Genomic DNA, 24,761 nt, shown 5'->3' with positions numbered 1-24,761 from the left:
ACACACTTCGCCACAGCTGTGTTTGTATTCACCACATCAGAAGTAGGAAATACTTAATTCACTCATCCCAAAGTTTTTTACTATTCATACAAACAATAATAAATACTTCATTGTTCGCCTAACAAACATGTAAACTTAACTTTGATGAATACGATTCAAGAACTCCTTGTCTATAATGAAGTAGTTGGTCTTTGTTACTATATATCATATTTGTTTTTGGTTATTTGGTTTTTTTTCTAAATTAGGCAGTTGGTTTCTCATTTGAATTGTTGAAAATAGTGTTATGTCTTGTCCTTTTAAAGCTTGATATGATGTATGGACTTTGATCATTGTTGATGAGATGTACAGCAACCTAAGTCATTTAGTCTGGTAGATATTTGTCTCATTGGCAATCATACATGTACCACATCTCCTTATTTATAAAGTACTCATTTAAATCCGCTACTCCTTTAAACAAATGACACTTTTAAAGTTGAAATATAGCACTTTTATTTTAAAAATTAAAATAACAAAAAATACCTATCTCAAAGAAATGATATAAATCATCAAATGCATTATCAATTCTTTATTTCATAAACAAATAACAATTGTAACAATTGTAATTTAAATTTGTTTTTAACAGCATCAGACACTATATCTATGTAAAAATTGTATATTAACAATCAACAAAAATTTTCTTGCTAAAATTCTTCTAATAAACTGGGGAATGTGTCTGAGAACAGCCCTAGCCCACCAATTGATCTCAACACAGTAAGGAAATCCCCCATAACATGTATGTAAAATTCTCTCTTGAGAATTACATTGAATACCAATTCCCCCTTTCAGTTTGACAATTCAGAAAGGTATAGTATTGTCAAATGTAAATAACAATGACTAGTCTTAACTGCAATATCTTGAATTAAAATTGAAAACATTTCCAATGCAAAAATGTGTAACCTCCATTTCACAATTCTTGTCAAGAAGATATTTGCTTACTTATCTTCTAATAACAATATTTGTCATTTTTTATGACTATACTGTGTGTAAAGGTCAAATACTAGTACTCATTATTACAAATATATTTTTACACACATGACTTGTAAAAGATTGTAAGCCATAAGTAATGACAGTCATGTTTTCATTTCATCAAACATTATGAAATTGGGGTAGTACAATTTATAATCTCAGGTGTTTTTTTAAGCAATGTCTTTTCTATATTTATGTGTAAATTGTAAAGTTCACATCCCATTTCTTAATCAAAAACATGATCATTTGATATTTTTCTTTTCAGTCAATGCAGTCAAAAGTCAGATCTCAAGGCAATCTCTTCATTGTAATATGTAAATGTTTGCTCAATGCCTTATATAATTTCTTGTAAAATGAAATCATTATCACGTGACAAAATCTCTGTTTCTGTAATAATTAAATGCTGTGTCTGCCAGATCTCTAGGGACTGTCATTTGTAATAACTTTCTTCCTATATCCGTCTCTGGTTGTATTTCTGATAAAAATCTGTCCATCTAAAACAGAAACATCTTTAATTTAATAATCAGCATACTAATCTAGAGTATATGAATACCAGACCAGCAAACATATTTGTGTCCAATACATAAATTATTCACGTTGTCTAGGAAATTAACTATTTTCATGTATTGTACTTGTTTTACATTAAAAGTACCAAACTGTAATGATATCAAAGGTTTCAACTGGATTTTCTATTAAATAAAATGGAAAAAAAAATTCTTGTAAATTTAATCGAACTACTATAAAAAAAAAATATGGTGTTAGTTTTCTCAATTGAATTGTTTCAGATTTTTTTCCTGTAGCAGTGTATTACTATTTATTGCTAATTTAGAAGAACTTATGTTGAATTATATTATAACATGAATTTCTTAATCTGTACTTTACCTCAGACAAATCTTGTGATTCATCACATGCCTCCTTTTGCTTATTCTGTATCTGGGAGCAAGTGGACACCAGTTCAGGTGAGCAGGAAACCAGATCAATAGGACAGCTGGAGATCACACTTGTTTGACTTATTCCTTTTATTTCTGTTTTTTCTAGGTTTCTAGTATTCTTAGCTTTCAACTGTTTACCCTTTGACCCTGAAATTGAATTAAATTTTAAATCTTCTAGAAATCAAAATAATGTGAAAGTTAAAAAGAATCTAAATTTTTTCATTATAGGTTAGAGTGGGGTGCTCATTTTCGCCACATCTTTCCATGTTTTCTACAGTTTATGTTCAGGTCTAAATGTTTTTGAAGTATACTGATATTTCTATATGAAGATAACTTCAAATGCAAAATATACTTAAGCTTGGAAACCGGTTTGTTGTAAGAAAATCATCTGAAAAGTTAGATTAAAGGGTGTTTGAAATTTCCGGATGTTTTGTCAATGGGGGACACATATTCGCCGTTTTTACACATCTATTTAAAACCAAATAACCGCAGCTTTTAACAATTTTTATCAAATCAATTGCATTATAGATGAATAGCAGACATTTCAAAGGTATAAAGAATTCAAAATTAGGGCATTCAATCAAATATTTACCTAGAAATACTTCTTTGAAATCGTGTTTTTTATTCAGGAAATTGTCCGAAAATCGTTGTCCGTTTTTCGGTCATTTTCGGTAAGAGTCGCAATTTTGTCTCAGTTTAAAAAAATATTATATTTGTTATAAAAATATAATTTACGGGTACATTTCTTCCATTTCAGCCATCCTTTGAAGTTTTTACACCTCAAAATCCTTAAACGGCGAAATTGTGTCCCCGGCGAAAATGAGCACCCCACTCTATGTTTTTCTGTTGATACATTTTGTATTTGAAACAAATGTCCAATGAACTGAAGGTTTTGATGTGTAAATACATTGGTCTTCTTAATGATGTGAAATTATTTCTCTAGATTTTATATAAATTAAAAGGGTACTCTAAACGTTCTATTCTTTTCTGTTCTTTTCATTGTATTTTTTATTTGGAAAAAGCAACCTCTACATGAAGATTCTTAAAATAAACTTATTTTGGGGATCATTTTATTTTTATGTGATTCATCAAGAAGAGAAATAATGTGTATGTAGATCACCATGAATATTTCAAACTTGAATCTCCTCTTATACATATCTTCTCAAAACATTTAGAAAATTACAAACACATATTCTTCATATTCAGCTAGAGAACAACCAATAAGTATCTGTAAAATTCAACTGGTTTATAATATTCTATCAACTTTTAAAACTGTATATATTACTATTAAACATAATAGTATAAGACAATGCAATATAATCATGATCAATACCCTTATTTATTTAGCATCATTAAAGATTAAAGTATCTGGAGTGGATAAATATTTCAATTTAAACATTATTAAAGGCCATATGGTGACCTATAATTTTTAGTTTCTGTGTCATTTGGTCTCTTGTGGAGAGTTGTCTCGAGGGCAATAATACCACAGTTTTTTTTATATTGTTGTAAAATCTATGCATACTTTGTGAGGAAGATGAGCCTTTTGACATTTTTGATGCTGATATTTCATCTGATTCTGTGAATGGATTTCGTTGTCTGTTCTGACAATCTTCTGTATTTTTACTGCTTCCAGAATGTTCTTCAACGGGCTGTTTTACCACATTTTGTTTATTTATCAGACATTTATCTGTAAATACAATGTTTTAAATTATATAATTCATGTTTGACCTGCAAGTTTTAGCTGACAAGTTTAAAAGTCATTGAACGGAAAGACATAAGTTGCCATTTTCTTACATTGTATATATCAAGGACCATAAATTATGAATAGCAAAAGTAGAAATTGTCAATATTACACTTTACCTTCATTTTGTCATAAAAATAAACAAATTAAAATTTGAAATGTATTAATTGAAGTTATCATGGTTGTTGCACAGAAACAACATAAAATGCCATTTTCCAATCAATCAAAAACCATAACTCCTGTCACTCCTGAACAGTAAAAGTGAAAATTATTAATATCTAATTTGAACATAATTTTTGTTATCAGCTGTGACAATTCAACATATTAAAAGTTAAAAAACATTGGTTGAAATTATTGCATGGAAATTATTGGCAGCTGCCCCAATACTTCACAAATTTATAAATTAAATTTTTCATGGTTAAAAACCAAAGCAGGTCCTCCATAAACAGGGAGGGAGTGGTGTTTTTTTTCTTTCTTCTTGAATTGTTTGTTTTATCATTAGACTTTTAATACAATCACTTCAATTGTTTATTTCATTATACAACGTAAAGATAATTGGAAAGGAAATGTTCAGGTGCACAACCTGTACAAAGGAAAAAAACAAAATCAACAGTAGCTAAGTAACCATAGGTAAGGGAAGATTATAAATATCATCTTTAACCCTGAGGTAACTTGATAAAAGGAATTCCCTTATTTCTTACCTGATTCACCACTGGAGATTACAATAACATCATGGACTGTCTCTCCTTGAACCAGTTTTAAAGGTAACCTTAATATATCTCTCGTCAAAATACTCTGTGATTGTTCTTCTTCTTCTTTTTTCTCTCCTTTATCAGAGTTTCCTTTTGGTGATGAAGAGTTACCAGCTTGATTTATTTTCATTCTAATTTTTTTTCCTCCAATATTTTCAAATGAGATTTCAGACGGAGGTTTTCTGGTTGACCTTGTTGACTGTAAAAGTCTAGGGGAAGTTTCAGACTCCAGTGTTAAATTACTCGCCTCTATATTCTCATTTTTTCCGTTTGAATTGTTTTCTGTTGCCTCCACTGCATGAGAATCAACTTTTCTACTTTTACCTGAGGGTACATCGTCAGCTGATATTTCACATCTGTTTCTCTTTGATGATTTAATACTTGACATCAAATCCTTCACTTTACATGATTTAACACTTGCAGCTATGTTTTCTTTCTTACGGAGACATAAATGTTTATCAGAACTTTCATTATTTTCATTTGACTGATTATTTCTATGCTGATTAGAAAGAGGTGTTTGCTTTCCTTTTTCTTTTCCTGTAACACTGTTTGGTAACACCTTTTTAAACACATATTTTTGTGATTTTTTATTTCCGGTCTCATCTGGTATCATTCCACTCTGTTCCATAGAAGTTCTAAGACCATCCAAATTATCATAAGAATTTCCAGAATTTGATATTGCAACAACTGTTTTCATTTGGCCTGATGATATCTCCATTAGAGTTTTATCTGAGATAGAGTTTTGTGATTGTTTTAAACCTTGAGAATCCTCTGATTTTTGTGACAGTGATACAACCTGATTAGAATCCTTAGATTTGGACAGTTCAATGAGACAACTATCTTCTTCAGAATTAGATTGTTTACTCATTTCCTGAATTAAATGTTCAGGTGATTCTATATCACTAGGAGAACTTAGTTTATTTAGTCTGATTTCTTCATCGTTTTCACACTGTCCAATATGAGTCTTTTTACATATTGATTGTAGTCTTTCCTTTTCAAAACTGTCATTTCCTTTATTTTTAACTTGGACGTTTGCAACTATTTTTATAGGTTTATCTTTACATTTTATCCCTTTTGAAGATCTTATTCTTTCTTCCTCAAGTCTGTATCCTGTGTATTCACTAGCATGTAGTATTGCAGGTTTTTTCTGGCACTTCTTTGGTGTGCCATGAATCACTTCATTGACACTGGTACTTGGAGGTGTCTCTACTCTGTCATGTGATATTTGATCACATGATTTATTAGTTTCAGGAGACATAGAAAACAATGGATCAGATTTGTTTAGTATAGGAGATATTGATATTAATGGATCATATTCCTTCGGTGAAAAAGGCTGTGTACCAGGTGGCGACACTGTAGGTGTAAAAGGTTGAGTTTCTGCGATTAATACAGTACTAGTGACTGCATGGTCATGATCACTTAAAATAAAGTTCTCAAAATGTTTTTGGTAATTAGTTGAGCTGCAGTCTTCTTTCTTTTTCTCCTTTTTAGAAGAAACATTGTCTGAATACTTAGCTTTTATGTTCTCATGCTCTATGCTACCTGATGAACTGCTTACTTTGCTGTTGTTGTCATGGTGTTCAGTTGAAAGTTCATCACCATGGTTATGTACAATAATCTCTTCACTAGAGTGATCAGAGCAGCTCAGCCTGATGGACTCTCCAGAACTAACTACATCCCCACTATTACTTATTTCCTAAAACAATGAAGAAAAATATATAATGTATGGAATATTTTGTTATGGTAGTTCACACAATGTATAATACATTGAAAATAAATTATTGACTATAAGCAACTTATTCACACAAAGCCGGAAACAACAATATTTTTTTTTGGTCTTCCAAAAACGATTGGTAGTTCCAGTAGAAATAAAGACACATTTAACCACAGCAATTATGTGAAAGAACATATGAGGCTCTCAAAGTATTTGGTCAACAGGACACTAATGAGCCCTAAGTATGAAAACACAACACACTACAGAATGCTTAGTACATACATCCTGACACTTAATTTCATGACTTTCTGAATTGTAATTCATGAGAAAAAGAAACAATATCATGGGGTGGACAGACAGACAGGAGTAAAATAGTATACCCGATCATTCATACAAGGGGCCAATATTTGCTGCATAAATAACATATTTAGTTGCTAACACTTCAGAGAAAATGCACATACATACAAGAAGTATGAATGACTGGAACACAAATTCATTGATTAATTCTGATAACTGGTTGGACATCAAACAATTGGTTCAGAATTTTTAACACTCACATCAGGTACAGTCAAAAGTTTTATTTTTCTACAGGCCTGCAAAAATTGTTGTAATGGTGTTTTAACATGTAATATGTGGTATTTGCCTATCAAAGTGTTTTAAATTAAATTTTTCATGATCAATATCAAATTATATATATACAATTTTTTAATGTTTGTACCTGTTCATGAATTGCTTTAACTTCAGTAGAATTTTTGTTTTTACAAGTTTTCTCTGTAATTGAATCTTTCATGTGTACATCTCTTTGCAATACTTCTTTATCTAAAATATACAACAAATAAAACTATAAGCTACTGCTTAAATTAGAAAGCTCTGATTTGTTTAGCCTGAAGAAAATCCCAAAGAAATTCCATGGGACAGACAGGCATACATATGAAATTTTTTTTTTTGCAGTTTCAGAAAAGAACCGTATAAAATTGAAAATCTTGTTGTCTCATATTATAATGATATTTTTTTTCATAAGTACCCTATTGTATGTAATTAAGTTTGGCAGTCTTGATTGGAAGGTATTTTCCATTCAGTTTTTATGAAACCTACAGGGCTGAAATTCCACCATGTATGATACACTATCAAAATAATTTAGGAATTGGAATATTTTGTAAAAATCTCCTTTTAATCAAAGTTATAATAAAATTCTCGTAGTCTCTTACTTATTACATAGTATTATGTATTCACAAGTTACACAATTTACATTCAAATAATTACATTAGGGACGACATCAAAAGATCGATGTAGGATAACTTACATCAAATAGTTTTTTTTTTACATATATCCCTATTGGTTAATCAATTTTTCCCAAATTAAGTTAAGAGGGGGGTGGGGGTCAGTGAAAAAAACTATGTGAATTAAGTTTTTTATCCTACATTGAACTTTTGATGTCGTCCCTTAGACTTATGTTTCATTATTATACATTATTTTGGTTAGCTAACAGCAATCTCTCATTTCAAAATGAGTTGCATGAATTGAAACATACATGATGATGCACAGTTCCACAATAAAGTGCTCAGGTAAATTATAGACAAACTTTATGGTTATCATGTTTTCTTGATCATAGCAAAAAAATGTAATTATAAGTATTGAATGCTTCTTTTAGTAAAAATGTTGGACTGTGCGTACATTTTTCGTATGAAGCTTCATACAAAATATATTTCTACCAACGCTTTTTCACCTGAATGAATTTATAAAAAAGAAGCATTCAATTCTTTTAAAAATGTTTACCTTTTGAGGAATTTTCTTGTGTCTTCTGAGGATATATCTGAGAGTTATCTTCAATAGACGGTATATAATCAGCCTTCCATTCTAAAAAAAAACATTAACTAGTAATTGCTACTAAGTACTTGTCAAGATTATACAGGGAAAACTTTCTTTTATTGAAAATAAATTTCTCACTGTGGTAAAGAGTAGTAAGGTCCTATAATGGCCCCCTTTTTAAGCGTAAATTTCAAATTAGGATTTATTGACAAATATCACAATAAATTATAGCTAATAAAGTCACTAGTTAGGAAATAAGTCATTTTGTTGAAAATTTACCTTCCTGCATTGTATTGTAACATCACAAGTTGTACTCATTGCTTTTCCATGAAAAAATCAATAAAACGGGTAAAATTTTATTGAATTTTGGACAGGAATTAAGGAGCACATATGTCGACAACAAAGATCTTTTGAAATAATGTTTGTGAAGACAATTCACATATTAAGTTTGTCGACGCCTGCACTCTATGTTTCCTGGTCCTAAATTTGGTTGAAATCCAGCTGATTTTGTCAAAATTCACCAAAATCTCTTATCTTGACCTTTTTTGGATGAAAAAGTCAACGTTTTAGAATTAAACTTTGTCAAAAATAGTTCTATTTAACTTTATCTTATGCCTTTAAGTCAACTTAAAACATTTTTTGTCTTCTTACATTGAACTTTATAATCCAGGCCAAATAATTACCCTTACCGAACTTACTCCTTTATAAACAACAAGAGTGCACACGCTGAAATGTCTCGCCTTCTTTACTAATTATTGATATTATGTTGATAGTCCTAAGTATAAAGCTTTATTAAAAACTGTCACATAAACTTAGCATTAACCAAGATAACTAAACAAAGACCAATGAACCATGAAAATGAGGTCAAGGTCAGATGAACCATGCCAGGCAGACATGTACAGCTAACAATGCTTCCATACAACAAATATAGTTGACCTATTACTTATAGTTTAAAAAAAATAGACCAAAACACAAAAACTTAACACTGAGCAATGAACCGTGAAAATGAGGTTGAGGTCAAATAAAACCTGCGGGACTGACATATAGATCATAATATATTTCCATACACCATATATAGTTGACCTATGGCATTTAGTATTAGATAAAAAGACCAAAACTCAAAAACTTAACTTTGACCACTCAACAATGAAAATGAGGTCAAGGTTAGATGACATCTGCCCACTAGACATGTACATCTTACAATCATTCCATACAACAAATATAGTAGATCTATTGCATAAAGTAGCCGCCGCCGCCGCCGGATCACTATCCCTATGTTGAGCTTTCTGCAACAAAAGTTGCAGGCTCGACAAAAAAACTTTATCTGTCCATCTAGAAATTGACATAGTGTATAGACACCTGCAGGTCTGTCAATTGAAGAAGATTATATGTCCATGTTTAGATTGTCTATTTTGAGTTTTCTGTGTTGCTGGATTGCTGTCAAATAGCTGTTCTCCTTATTGGTACTAAATGAGGCGGATTAGTCATAATGAATATGCAGTTTTCTTTAATTAAGAAGTAAGAAATTATTCATATTAAACTCCAATTAAGAGGTTGTTGTTTGTTGTTGTATAAGTTTTTCCGTTATTGTTCATTATATATATATCAGGCGTTTAGTTATTCTCATTTAAATTGTTTTATATATTTGTCATTTGCCTTTAATAGCTTCCTCTGCTGTATGGGTGTGCTCATTGTTGAAGGCTGTTAAACAATCTATCTTTCTATCATATTTTCAAGATAATAGACAATAATTTAAAGAAAGTTGTAACAAGAGGCTGTCACAACGACAGCAAACTGGATTTATTAATATTTATTTGTGTCCTGGCAATATCACAAGGACCATTACTGATGAATGGTGAAAAATGAAAATCGTCAATATCAAATTTGACCTCAATTTTGTCATCAGTTTCAACATCTTAAAATTTCAAAAGCTTAGATTGAATAGTTCATGAGTAAATGCAACAACGTGAATGGAAACACCATTTCACAATCTTTCAAGAACCATAACTCCTGAACGGTAAAAGTCAAAATCGTCATTATTGAACTTGACCTCTAATTTGCCATCAGTAACAACATATTAAAATTTGGGAAGCTTTGGTAAAACAGTTCATGCGTAAATGCACGGACACGACTGGAAACACCATTTTTCAATCTTTCAAGAACCATAACTCCTGAACGGTAAAAGTCAAAATCGCCATTATTGAACTTGAACTCCATTTTGTCATCAGTAACAACATATTAAAATTTGGGAAGCTTAGGTAGAACAGTTTATGTGTAAATGCACGGACACGACTGGAAACTCCATTTTTCCATCTTTCAAGAACCATAACTCCTGAACGGTAAAAGTCAAAATCGCCATTATTGAACTTGACCTTCATTTAGTTGTCAGTAACAACATATTAGAATTTTAAAAGCTTTGGTTGAACGGTTCATGAGTTAATGCACGGACAACATTTGATTGGCGCCCGCCCGCCGCCCGCTGTACATCCCCAAATCAATAACCGACATTTTTGTCACAAAAATCCGGTTAAAAATCATTTTTGCTTCTTGAATTTTTTCTCCGTGTCTACTTGAATTGTTTTCAAGATAGTAATCAAAAATGATTTTTTTCACCATTTTAGAAGTTATGACAGTTCCAACAGCAAGTTCAATATTTAATTTTATGTGCAATGTACTTTTAATGAGTCTTTTTATTTAAAAACTATTTTCATTCTTCAAATTACAAAATTAGAAGCAGACTATTATATTTGTTTATTGTTCATTTTTTGTAGATTAATTAGGCCCCTAGTTTTCTCGTTTGAACTTTTTTACATTTGTCATTTTGGGGCTTTTTATAGCCGACTATGTGGTATGCCCTTTGCTCATTGTTGAAAACTATACAGTGACTTATAGTTGTTAATTTCTGTGTCATTTGGTCTCTTGTGGAAAGTGGTTTCATTGACAATCATACCGCATCTTCTTTTTTAAATATATAAACATAAGTATAAGGGAAAATGAGTTTAGCACCACCAATTGTTCCTGAAATAGAAAACTAGATGTCAAACACTACATAAATCTATCAAGCTAACCTTCTATATTATCTAACAAGGCTTGCTGTTCTTTACTTATAAATATTTCTTCATAGATCGTATCATATGTTAATTCCTCAGCTGTAATAAAACCACAAAAACAGATATATACATTCATAAATTCATTTATTTTAACATGTTTATAAATAACATTTACAACTTTAAAACATTACTTATTTTTAAAGAAAATGACAGTCACAAACAAGAGTTACATAAATGGTCATATTTGCAAGTCATGTCCTAAACTGAAAGCTTTTGTTCTTAACGGCAGATTAGGATTTCAGAAAACAAAATATTTTCATAATACTAATTTCAGTAAATTTATTGAGATTGGCCATCAGGTTTCTTTCTCACCATTTTGCACTTGATTCTGTTTTGTAATCACTGTCCGGATATAAAACTGCCACTCCTGTATAGTATGATAATCATAATCTTTTGGGCCAGATGAGCTATAAAATTAACCTGAGAATTTCTGCTTTATGCAATGGTTATATTATGATGATAATACTATATGTATTACAAGTGGTGAGACTTTATAAAATATTGAGCTGTAAGATGCAAGATGTAAAAGTCATTAATAAAGACATAATATTGGCACATTATTGGTACTGATAATTCAGTCATAACAATGTGTAAAAAGGTTGTTCATATAATTGTACCTGTAATATTTCCCTTTTCCTCCTCCTGTGAATCTACATTTGTCATGTTATCTAGAAGTTGTGTGAGTGGAATGCTACAGTCCATGGAGTCATCCCTATATAGGCATCAAGAAAATCAAAATTGTTTCATGTATAAAAAAGAACAATATTTGCAGAAACAAACAAAAATACTGATTCCAGTGGTCAAAACTCAAAATAGCTATCACAAAAGGTTAAAATACACATTATTGTTCAAATGATTAAAGTTTCCTTTGGACTTTTTTTTTCCTTTAAAAAAGAATCTGACCATTGCGGACTATAAACTGATGCTTCTAAGAATACTTTATGAGTAACTTTCTGGTTACTTCTTTTTTCATAAAATCATTTTCAGTCCTGCTTTATTTTAAGGGAACATTCATATGTATGTACTTAAGGTAAACATTTAAGATTCAATTATTGAATATGCTTGAAAAGATTGTAACTTATAAACTTCTGGTAAATTAATGAGTTTAATAATAGCAACTAACTTGAAAGATATAACAAAAACTCCTGAACTACTGAATCGGAAAATTCTTTGACGCAGAACCCTTAATCAACAAACAATTTGGCCTATCTTAATTAATTTTTCAATTCCATTTACCTTTGTTGAGATCGGTAGTTCTCATACGCCTCTTTTGCAAGTTCTCTAACACTGTTATTATCCATGCTAAAATCAAATACACATTATCTTAATCTAACACTTGAAAATATACAAAAATATTCTGACATGTAAAACAGTTCACAATTTTAGATAATTTATAAAATACTTCAAAGATTTATTGAGAGAGATGCTTTTATGTTATTTCATGTATATCAAAATGTACCATTTGTTCCTCTACAACTGATGACCTTCTAAATAGGGGGAGGGATTGAAATCTACAAGTTTTACCCTGCCACAAGGTTGATTGTGCTTATCCTTATACAGAACTATGGAAATCATGTCATTGTCTCTTTACTGTAAAGTGCTTTGATTTCGTCTACAGATGTTTCTCTACAATACGTTTACAAAACTACCATTCTAAGCCAATTTAGTGTTTAGTATATATATTGTATAAGATTTATGAATATGAGCTTATATCTACATGCTGATTTTTTTTTTTACTTTTTTTGTGTCAAAGGTTGTACTTACCAGTCAAGTACTCTGTACTTGAGATAAAATCCCTGCTGTAAATCCCAAATAGAGGCTGAGGAAATCTTTAATACAAATTCACTTCTTTCCTTAAGTATGTAAACAAAAACAAAAAATGTTATGGCATCTCGATATTTGAAGTAACTATTGGCTTTTAAATATTAACAATAAAGTAAATAAGCACAAAGAAATCTAAACCTGCTTATAATCCAAGTTCCTGAAGGTTTCTGCTTTTGAAAATTAGAATACTTCCTGAGAATATATTTAAATTTTTAACAAATTTGAGAAGTTTTCCTAAACAAGAGTGCACACGCTGAAATGTCTCGCCTTCTTTACTAATCATTGATATAATGGTGATAGTCCGAAATATAAAGCTTTATTACAACTGTCACATAAACTTAATTAACCAAGAAAACTAAACATTGACCAATGAACCATGAAAATGAGGCCAAGGTCAGATGAACCATGCCAGGCAATTCTTCCATACAACAAATATAGTTGACCTATTGCTTATATAAAGTTTAAGAAAAACAGACCAAAACACAAAAACTTTAACACTAAGCAATCAACCGTGAAAATGAGGTCAAGGTCAAATAAAACCTGGGCAACTGACAAATAGTTCATAAAATATTCCATACACCAAATATAGTTGACCTATTGCAATTAGTATTAGAAAAGAAGACCAAAACACAAAAACTTAACACAAAGCAATGAACTGTGAAAATGAGGTCAAGGTCAAATAAAACCTGCACGACTGACAAATAGATCATAAAAATATTTCCATATACCAAATATAGTTGACCTATTGCAATTAGTATTAGAAAAAAAACCAAAACTTAAACTTAACTTTGACTACTGAACCATGAAAATGAGATCAAGGTCAGATGACATCTGCCAGCTAGACATGTACACCTTTTATTCATTCCATACACCAAATATAGTAGACCTATTGCATTCAGTATAAGAAAAACAGACCAAAACATAAAAACTCAAATATGACCACTGAACCATGAAAATGAGGTCAAGGTCAGATGACACCTGCCAGTTGGACATGTACACCTTACAGTCCTTCCATACACAGAATATACTAGACCTATTGCTTAAAGATATGGACTTGACTACCAAAACTTTACCTTGTTCACTGATCCATGAAATGAGGTCAAGGTCAAGTGAAAACTGTCTGAAGGGCACGAGGACCTTGCAAGGTACGCACATACCAAATATAGCTATCATATTACATATAATAAGAGATAATTTAACATTACAAAAATCTTAACTTTTTTTCAAGTAGTCACTGAATCATGAAAATGAGGTCAAGGACATTGGACATGTGACTGCGGATACTTCATAACATGAGGCATCCATAAACAAAGTATGAAGCATCCAGGTCTTCCACCTTCTTAAATATAAAGCTTTCAAGAAGTTAGCTAACACCGCTGTCACCCCTGCCGGATCACTATACCTATGTCGAGCTTTCTGCAACAACAGTTGCAGGCTCGACAATAAAAACTTATTACATACATAAAATTAGCAATGATTAGTGGGTTGATATTAGTTTCATCGTTCATATTTGAGAAAAAAAACTGTTTTTATTATTTATCTCCCTTGTTCTGGTCATGCTAGTTAACAAATGAGCTGCATTGGATAGAAATCTGTCTTAGGCAATGAACATAATTTTTTATACAATTTTAAAATTTTAATACCGGTACATTGTGACATGGATAGAGAGTGGTGTCATATGACATGGATAGAGAAAAGTCTCATTGGCACTCATAGCACATCTTCTTAAATGCATTGTGACTTGGAGAGTTTACTCATTAGCACTAATACCATATCTTCTTCAATACATTGTGACTTGGATGGAGAGTTGTCTCATTGGCAGTCATACCATATCTTCTTTGATACATTGTGACTTGGATGGAGAGTTGTCTCGTTGGCACTAATACCACATATTCTTTAATATATTAACCGATCTGTTAACCTTTTTAGAGATGAAAAATCTACATGCAGTCTGTAACTGTTTGAAAATTGAGTTGATATAAATAAAACCCCCTACAAAACAGACCTAAATCCATCATTATTTCATATGACAGACCAAAATCCATCATTATTTCATATGACAGACCAAAATCCATCATCATTTCATATGACAGACCAAAATCCATCATCATTTCATATGACAGACCAAAATTCATCATTATTCCATACGACAGACCAAAATCCATCATTATTTCATATGACAGACCAAAATCCATCATTATTTCATATGACAGACCAAAATCCATCATTATTTCATATTTGAATGATCCAAAATCAATCAGTCATTACAGAGGCCCCTCATGGGGGGGGGGGGGGTCCTAGTAATCACATAATCACCATTTTTTTGCCAATATAATCACATAATCATTAAATATTTGCTTATCTTTAGTAATCAAATAATCATAAACTAAAAATACAGTCCTAGGTAATCAAATAATCATGAAATATTTGGCTTAATAATCAAATAATCATTAAAAAAACGGCCAAGTAATCACATAATCAAAAACCCCATGAGGGCCCTCATTACATGTACTTGCATGTGTTCACATGCAACCTATTTCTATCGGACCCAGCTTTAATATTTAATTGTGCAAATTTATGTAACTCCAACATACCAAACAATTTGTGACTTCAAAATGAATAGAATACTTTCTAAGGATGAGTAATGCACTGTACCATTCTGGATGTGTTGACCCCTCTTCACTATATAATAAAAAAATAAGAAAATTCATAGTATCAATTATTCCTTCCAAAGTATCAATTTTATAAATTAAGCACCATGATTAAAACTTAAGTTTCTAAAAGTAGGAATCATCTTCATCATGTTTATCAGTTGTAATTCTAGGCATTTCTACAATTCTTGTTGAAAAACAAATCCTTTACAAAAATGTTTTTTGAATGAAATTGGCAAACACCATAACTATTTTTAACAGGTACATTTTTGCAAACTTCAACGTTGACAACCAAAACCGTTCTTTTCAGTCTATACTTAATAATTCACTATAAGGTATTAGCCAACTGTACTTCTTCATTTTAGTTGTTCACTTAAACTTGGGCCATATTTACATGTTACTTAGTGATGTATACAGATCTATGTCAACCAATAGATTAAACTAACAAAGTACAGTCTAATAAAAACTCTTGATTGTTTTTGGAGGGTTCTTGTTGCTCACTGTTTTGTGTTTTCTATAGTGTTTTGTAAACTGTTGTTTGTCTTGTTTTTGTTTCTCATTTTTTTGTCATAGATTTGTCAGTCTTCTTTCAACTTGTTAAATTTGATTCTCTTTCTGTAGTCCTCATGTTAGTAAGTAGGTCATGTAGGTAGCTAGATCATACTTTTTCATTTGGAAATAAAGGGCTAAAAAATTAATCTTACAATACTTTTCCCCTTAGTTTCAGATAACAAGATCTTAGTACTTGTAACCAACTCTATATATATATTTGTAACCTGAACATAATTCACCATATCTTCAATGACCTTATGTGAGAAGTCAGCTGATCTACAAATATGTTACCTGAACATTTCTTCAATGGCTTCCCTTGAGAAGTCAGCTTTGATGAACACACTTCCATCAGTTACTTCCCTTATCACTGATCCATCTTCTCTTGTTACTAAATGCTGAATAGAAAATCATTGACATGATTGACTGATTGGTTGTTTAACTTCCAGTGGCAAATATTTCATGAATGTACAGGACTAAGACAAATTAACAAAATATACAATAGGTAGACCGTAGGTACTGAAAATTAAAAGTGACAGATTATTAAGGGTGAAGGTCATGGAAATTAAGACTGTTGCCTGAAAATGAGGCTATATTCGATAGGAACAGAACTTTGGCATAGAAACAAGCTGAAAGACATTAAAATGTTGTTGCAAGGGTTCATTATGGTCCCATGTCATTACAATTTGGCTGATTCAATATTAAAAGAATAATGACAATAGGACAATGTATAGGTTCAAACTATTGGGAAATAGTTGGGAGGTGCAGACTTTGGAATATTAGTTATGGATTTGTTTGTATGAACAAGTTATTGGTGGCACGGTGAATGTACTAGGGGGCAAATTAGTGCCTTAAAGTATTTGTTGAACACATTACAGTTTCACATTTTTTAAGTGATTGTGAAATAAAAAAATTTGTATGCCAAATATTTAGAGGTCAATATGTATATTTCACATGTTTTATGGACAAGAAGAAATAAACAATAAATTAAATAGGTAGAATAGGTAAAGTGGGTCATACAGAATTAAGGGTTGGAAATTTAAGCTTCTTTTGGAAAATGAGTGCATTATTTGAGAATTGTTAGTGAGAGATTTAGAAAGAGTGAACTTTAAGCGACTGTTGTAGTTGTAGTTGTTGGTGTTGTTGGTGTTGTTGGTGTTGTTGGTGTTGTTGTTGTTGTTGTTTAGCTACAATGTAGCTATAAAACCAAGTTTAATCCACCATTTTCTACATAAGTAAATGTCTGTACAGAAGCTAGGAATATATATGACAGTTGTTTTCTATTTGTTTGATGTGATTGAGATTTTGATTTTGATTTTGCAATATACATGTTAAAGTACTTTCCTTGGAGTTCTGTATTTTTGTTATTTTACTATTAAGATATTTGTTAGATAAACAGGAATTTTCTCTTTCACCATGCCACTTATGTTAAAGGGTTCTCCACATGTTGAAAGAAGAGAGCATGGCTTTCCCTGTTCCACAAGGCATCAGATTAAAAGCTCCAATAGACCTCACAGTATTCTAACTAGGGACAAAGGGCTACTACATTTAAGTCTTTGAAAATAGTTCATATTGCAAGAATGTCTTTTTTTGGCAACAAATTTTACTTTAAGATTATTGACAAATATAAATACAACATTTTAATATTTAATTTGTTTTTGTTCTACCAAAGCTCAGCTCCTTCTTGCTGAGATATACTGTTTCCTTAGACTTATTACAGAATCTTTTCACTCTCAAATTGTCCTCTTTCAACATGCTCACTGGGTCATTTATTGTCTATTCTAACTGGTCATCACAGCCATATACATCAAATTTTTATGCCATAATTCTATTAAAAATGTTTGACGCCACAGAACAAAATTGATTTTTGCATGACCAAATTGACATCAATACCACAATAGTTCACATTTTCAATGTTATTGCAATTCCTCAAAACAAAATTGTTGCAGATTTCTAAATAGCTTTCAGGTCTCTTCTGACCCGACATGGCAGCCTATTTTCATATCCTGCACAGCCAAATAAACAACCCATAAAGATCAAACAAATACATTGTGTATAATGGTTCAAATTAGACGTTTTATCACCTTTTTTTTAATTTTTTTTTTTTTACAAATTTGCCATATAGATTTGCTAAATAAGACAGGATCTGGATAATAATATGAATTCTGTACCATATGACTCTACAGTATTTGTATTTTTATAAGTATATATATATACATTTGTATATATATATAAGCAAGTTAATGTTTACGTACCATTGCAAACTCATACCATGTCAACTTGTACCACTAAACATGCTAAAAGTAAACTTGTACCACTGTAAACTTGAGCCATTAATAATATATTCAAAATATGTATGTTTTATGATTTTTTTCTACAAAATAGACCCTCGGACATCAATCAGCATAATTAGTTCCCCAGAATGGATGTCACGGACCATTTGCTGACACAGGTATTTACGCAAATCAACAAGATTTTTAAATGTATAAAAATATAGTATATATACCAATACACATAATTAACAGCGCCTGGTGATGTTTCATAGCCTGACCGGTTTCGGTCCAAAAAGGACCTTCATCAGAGGCAGAAGGCAGAATGTTGGATTAATGTTTGCACCCTATTTATATAGATATGGTAACCGGCGGTTGAGTTAACCGCCGGTTGAGATTTAACCGACGGTTGAGATTTAACCGGCGGTTCAGAGTTAACCGCCGGTTGAGTTAACCGCCGGTTGAGATTTAACCGGCGGTTCAGAGTTAACCGGCGGATCAAAGTTATCCAGTGGATAAATATGTATCTGGTTGATGTTTAAACAGGTTAAATTATCCCAAAAATCCTCGTGGGGTTTCCATGGTTACAGTTATCTATATTTAGCTAATGTACACGTTACAGTAAACTTTTTGACATGTTACGGTAAACATTTATTTTGACATTATACGGCAATGTGACCTAATGATATAACCATACTTGGGCTTTAGCATTGGGTAAAGGGTGTTTTAATAATTTAAGAAGTACATGGTAATCATTTAGTCTTGATCTTTGGCTTGTGATACACCTAAATATCAAGTCTTGGAATAGTATTTCATGGTAGTTATGTGATCTTGATATTTGGCTTATGATACACAAAAATATCAAGTCTTGAAAATTTACTTCCTAGTAGTCATGCAGTCTTAATCTCAGGCTTATGATACACCTGAATATCAAGTCTTGAAATAGTAATTCATGGTTGTCATGCAGTCTTGATCTTTGGCTTATGATACACCTAAATATCAAGTCTAATAATAGTATTTCATGGTAGTCATGCAGTCTTGACGATTTAGCTTGTGATACACCAAAACATCAAGTCAAAACTATTACCCCCCCTTAACCAAACCAAATTTGGTTTGAGGGGGGGGGGTTCTGATTGAGAATGCTTCATTTAAGCCTTTAGTACTCCTTTTGAGATCAAAGGTAGACGAATATTAATCCTCAGTGTTAAAAAGTTTTCAACACCTTAAGTTTGTAATGTAGGTATTACATATATACATTTTGTACATCAATGTCAGGTAATCGCTAGGCTTACGCTTAGAGCTCCTATGTCAGTGAAAAATCAATAGGCAATATAGGAAAGGTGTACTGACATAAGAAGTCTCTAAACACATTAACTCCAAATGGAGCTTTCGTTAGTAGAAGCCATATTAACTATGTGTATCAGTGAGAGAAATGTGAAAGCATAAAAATATAGTATATATACCAATACACATAATTAACAGCGCCTGGTGATGTTTCATAGCCTGACCGGTTTCGGTCCAAAAAGGACCTTCATCAGAGGCAGAAGGCAGAATGTTGGATTAATGTTTGCACCCTATTTATATAGATATGGTAACCGGCGGTTGAGTTAACCGCCGGTTGAGATTTAACCGAAAAAAAAAGATCAAGACTAAATGATTACCATGTACTTCTTAAATTATTAAAACACCCTTTACCCAATGCTAAAGCCCAAGTATGGTTATATCATTAGGTCACATTGCCGTATAATGTCAAAATAAATGTTTACCGTAACATGTCAAAAAGTTTACTGTAACGTGTACATTAGCTAAATATAGATAACTGTAACCATGGAAACCCCACGAGGATTTTTGGGATAATTTAACCTGTTTAAACATCAACCAGATACATATTTATCCACTGGATAACTTTGATCCGCCGGTTAACTCTGAACCGCCGGTTAAATCTCAACCGGCGGTTAACTCAACCGGCGGTTAACTCTGAACCGGCGGTTAAATCTCAACCGTCGGTTAAATCTCAACCGGCGGTTAACTCAACCGCCGGTTACCATATCTATATAAATAGGGTGCAAACATTAATCCAACATTCTGCCTTCTGCCTCTGATGAAGGTCCTTTTTGGACCGAAACCGGTCAGGCTATGAAACATCACCAGGCGCTGTTAATTATGTGTATTGGTATATATACTATATTTTTATGCTTTCACATTTCTCTCACTGATACACATAGTTAATATGGCTTCTACTAACGAAAGCTCCATTTGGAGTTAATGTGTTTAGAGACTTCTTATGTCAGTACACCTTTCCTAAGATTTTTAAATGTACTATACCGCTTTGGATTTGTTTCTGACATCGAAAGAAGTGTGTCGTTGATCCATCTATCAATAAACCAAACATTGTAAATAGCGGGTAAAGACATAATGAATGAAGAGCTAACTAAGACGTGACTGATGATGAATGTTCAGCACAAAAACGTTGCTCACAGCAAAAAATTGTATATAAATAAAATTCATACTTTTTTCCATAAATGTTGGTCATAACCAATTTTAAACCTTTTTTACAATATAAATAAATTCTCTCACTAAAAAAAAATCCTTTTATTAACAATTATGAATACCATAATCTATTCAATCATTGTCAATGTTTAGTTACTAATTTGCAATGGTTAAAAATTAAATCAAATAGTTGTCAGTAAAAGTTTAATAAAGGAACTGTCCAAGGGAGACAACAAAGATAATCTGCCACAGTTTCCTTTATCCAATACACCTCATCGCTATTTAGTCCAATCTGGGAAAACAGTAATATATACAACTTCCTGTTTGGGTCAGGCCGCCGTATATAGAGGTCATCAGTAGTGAGCTGAGGGAGGAAAAACTTTAGAAAGCGATCATCAAGAAACTTTGATAGAGTATGATCCACTTTTTCGAAATTAAAATTGAAGTAACAAAATATTTTGTTTGAAGTATTTACGGTAGTTTAAACAGGTCTCATTAAAAAGTATCATGCATGGTGAATTGTTTAAGCGGGGTCCGAGCTAGCTTCAACTGGATGAAAAAGTTGTGTAATTTTAGAACTTATCCTGAATGGAATAAATAGCGATTAGGTGTATTTACTAAGGAAAAATAAGTAGTTAGCAGTGGTACCAGTTTGCATTGGTACCAGTTTGCTTTTAGTAGTACAAACTGATATTGGTACGAGTTTGCAATGGTATGATCATGAGATAACTATAAATTCTACCTAAAAGATGTTTCATTTTTTGAAATTTGAACAGAAGGGAATTTAAATAGTCTTTCTTTGGTGGTGGAAGCCAGAGTACCCATTGAGAACCACAACCTTTTACAGGAAAACTGCCATCTTAAGAATTAAAAGAAACCTGGTTTGTTATTGTTTAAAACAGACAAATAATGGGGTCTCTAAAAACACCGCAAAGGACCTCCTTTGTGCACAAAGGAGCACAAAGGAGCACTAAGGACCCTAAAAAAGTTTGAAAAGAGCACAAAGGACCTGAAATTCCCTTTAAAGCATAAAAATATTATGATTCCTGAAGAAAAATGTAAAAAAAATAAAATAATTTCAATAAAAATTGCGATTTTTATAATGTACGATTGGATGTTATCACCGATATCGGATTGGAACCGACTTTATATCCGGGAAAGTGATACATGTAGCTCATGTATGTAAAATTTGTAATAGTTGTAATATGAATATGATATAAATGTCAATTATTATTCTTAATATTTTGTTGTTGTAATATATTTTAAGATAACAGACTTTACCAAAACTACGATAATTACGTAAGGATACCGATGTTTTGCTTTCATATTTCATCATCAGCTATAGCTTTCTTATGTATGGTAGGGTCGAGGGTCAATACAGATGACCGAGAATCTATACCAGTGCCAATACAGAAACAGCCAGTTCATAACACTTTTATTAAATGATAATAAGAAAATTAAAAACCGTAATCAATACAGGGCCAATACGGCTTTTTTCCCGCTTTTTTCTGTATTGGCCCTGTTTTTTTCCCGCTTTTGCCCTGTTCGAAGAGCAATATTAAATCTTGATTTATATCGACAGTGTAACGTTTTCAGTATTGCACATGCTGATTTATCCGTATTAGGGCTTATTTGCTACTATCATTTTATATTTTTGTTTATTCTGCACACAAACAAAGTATGTACCGACATTTTCTAACTTGACGATTCTTAAATTGCTTTTGTGAAAACGTTTCTAAGACACAAAGGGAACAAACAGTATGAGATTTATTCTAAAGGTATAGGAAATTAGTTTGAATTTTTTAATCCGTTTTTCAGAAATTTCAATACCGTGAGTCTTTGTTTTATCAAATTTTATTCGCACAAAACAAAGTAGTTTTATTGAGAGTGATGCATGTTGAAATTGTGAAGTTTGAATGTTTCAATGAAGTACTCTCTTATATTAATGTCTTTTACTTCTTATAAAATTTAGAGTAAAATGGTTTCCTCATATTTTTTTTAAACTTCAATAGACGATGTCTTTGATCGCCGCTTGTGAGATCTATATTTCGAAAACTGGAATATTATTATTGTGCATATGTCTATAGTTTTCTTTTGTTTTTTTTAAATATATTTATAATTTAAAAATACATATTTTATTATTTTCTGAATGTAATTGTTTTTAAAGACAGTCTTTTAACGCTAATAATTAACTGTAAAGAATTTATAACGTTTTTGTCATCCAAAGTGCTATCAAGTCTTCATGAAACAATCCTTATTAATGCTCGAGTCGAAATTTTGACCAACAATGTTTGCTTTATTTTTGTTCAGTTTATTGCCCAGTCTGTATTTATATCATATGTTTGTGTTTTCTCAATATTTTCTAATTCATGAATGTATTACTAAGTAAAATCTTATAGAAAAGGGTCGTAATATTATGCATATCCGTACCCATTACAGAACACATGACTGTGCAGTTCGTAAATCTTCAACTTTAATACCAATTTAACTTAATACATATTTTTTTTTTAAATATTACAACAAAATATTAAAAATAATAAATGACGTTTTTATCATTAATATCATATTAAAACTATTTAAAAATTCACATACATGAGCTATCATATAGCCCGGATATAAAGTCGGTTCCAAACCGATACCGGTGATTATACCAAATCATAAAAATCGCAATTTTTATTGAAACTATTTTAATTTTTTTACATTTTTCTTCAGGAATTATAATATTTTAATGCTTTAAAGGGAAATTAAGGTCCTTTGTGCTCTTATCAAACTTCTTTGAGGTCCTTAGTGCTCCTTTGTGCTCCTTTGTGCACAAAGGAGGTCCTTTGCGGTGTTTTTAGAGACCGCAAATAATGTGAATAAAGTTCAGAAATTATAGTTGAAAAGGTACTGGTGAAGCAAATTATTTTGTCATGATCACTCATCAGAAATACTTTCATTTTGTTCTAGACTATGCTCTTCAACCAAATTACCTTAAGAACTTTGACTGAATTTGCCTTAGTTGGTTCCGTATTCATAAGTATAGCGTCGATCAGCCAAGGTTTGAGATGCGCTGGTTTTTTTCTTGGCATTTTGGATTTCGTGGAGTGTTTTGGAGAAAGGAGATTATAAGATTCGGACAATGTCGGAAATAGCATGAAATATCCGGCTTTAGATATTACTCCGTGTCTCTCTCTTTTTTTACAACTCAAGTCTCTTGGTTAAAAAGAATGTAGGACAGAAAGTCACAGGACAAAAAGTCACGGACAAAAAGTCACAGACAAAAAGTCACAGGACAAAAAGTCACAATTCAGTTTTGAGATTATTTTTGTTTGAACAAGAAAACATATATTTTGAAAATATTTTTTTGTATTTTTCTTGAAGTTTTATGTTTCAAGCAACTTTGTAATAAAAATCTTCTCAATAAATATCAATAACGATCAAGTAATTGTTATGAAAACAAAATGTCAAAGTGACTTGGTACCTAAATAGCTTCATTTTGCCAATAAAAATATCCTTTGCATGATTAAAATTTAATACATTTTCATTTATCAAGGTATATGAGCTTTTTTCTAAACTTAAAAATGATTATATGTAATAAAAAGAAAATATTTCAAAATATATTTGAACAATTGTCAAAAAAATATTTGTGACTTTTTGTCCTGTGACTTTTTGTCCTATCAAATTTGTGACTTTATGTCCTGTGACTTTTTGTCCTGTGACTTTCTGTCCGTTTACCGTTAAAAATACGCTCAAAATACACAACGAAGACGCTCCCGACGATGACTAGGAACTAAAGACTGCTGTGTAATGGTAGTCTCATGTTTTGCTAACTGTGAATGATCTCTTTAAAAATGAAGTCTTTGTTTACAGCTTTTTGACTACCATATCTGAAGATCTCTGAAGATATGAAAGTGGAGAAAACAAATCAATAT

At 31.5% G+C, this 24,761-nt stretch overlaps 1 protein-coding gene across 1 annotated transcript; it reads right to left on the bottom strand.

Annotated features, from left to right (window-relative positions):
• Nucleotides 1-464: 464 nt before the first annotated feature.
• LOC143079107 (uncharacterized) lies at nucleotides 465-23,953 on the bottom strand. The gene is made up of 13 exons (XM_076254286.1): nucleotides 23,820-23,953; nucleotides 16,382-16,485; nucleotides 15,482-15,569; nucleotides 12,828-12,916; nucleotides 12,300-12,365; nucleotides 11,681-11,775; nucleotides 11,022-11,102; nucleotides 7,921-8,001; nucleotides 6,863-6,963; nucleotides 4,380-6,126; nucleotides 3,460-3,624; nucleotides 1,888-2,084; nucleotides 465-1,499 (listed from the first exon to the last, which is right to left on the bottom strand). Exons 1-13 carry the CDS (start codon nucleotides 23,916-23,918, stop codon nucleotides 1,371-1,373), a joined length of 3,042 nt encoding a protein of 1,013 aa, XP_076110401.1. The 5' UTR covers nucleotides 23,919-23,953; the 3' UTR covers nucleotides 465-1,370.
• Nucleotides 23,954-24,761: the final 808 nt, after the last annotated feature.

This window comes from Mytilus galloprovincialis, chromosome 6 (assembly GCF_965363235.1).
Source record: "Mytilus galloprovincialis chromosome 6, xbMytGall1.hap1.1, whole genome shotgun sequence".
Taxonomy (NCBI): Eukaryota; Metazoa; Mollusca; class Bivalvia; order Mytilida; family Mytilidae; genus Mytilus; species Mytilus galloprovincialis.
This window is presented reverse-complemented; position numbering and strand designations above follow the sequence as displayed.

Excerpts from the sequence above, each read along its gene's own strand:
- LOC143079107 (XM_076254286.1), bottom strand. The coding sequence starts at position 23,918 with ATGCCAAGAAAAAAACCAGCGCATCTCAAACCTTGGCTGATCGACGCT. Across the intron at positions 11,776-12,299 it reads AACTACCGATCTCAACAAAG|GGATGACTCCATGGACTGTA; the intron begins GTAAATGGAATT and ends ATGCCTATATAG. Across the intron at positions 8,002-11,021 it reads CTTGTTAGATAATATAGAAG|AATGGAAGGCTGATTATATA; the intron begins GTTAGCTTGATA and ends GTTTTTTTTTAG.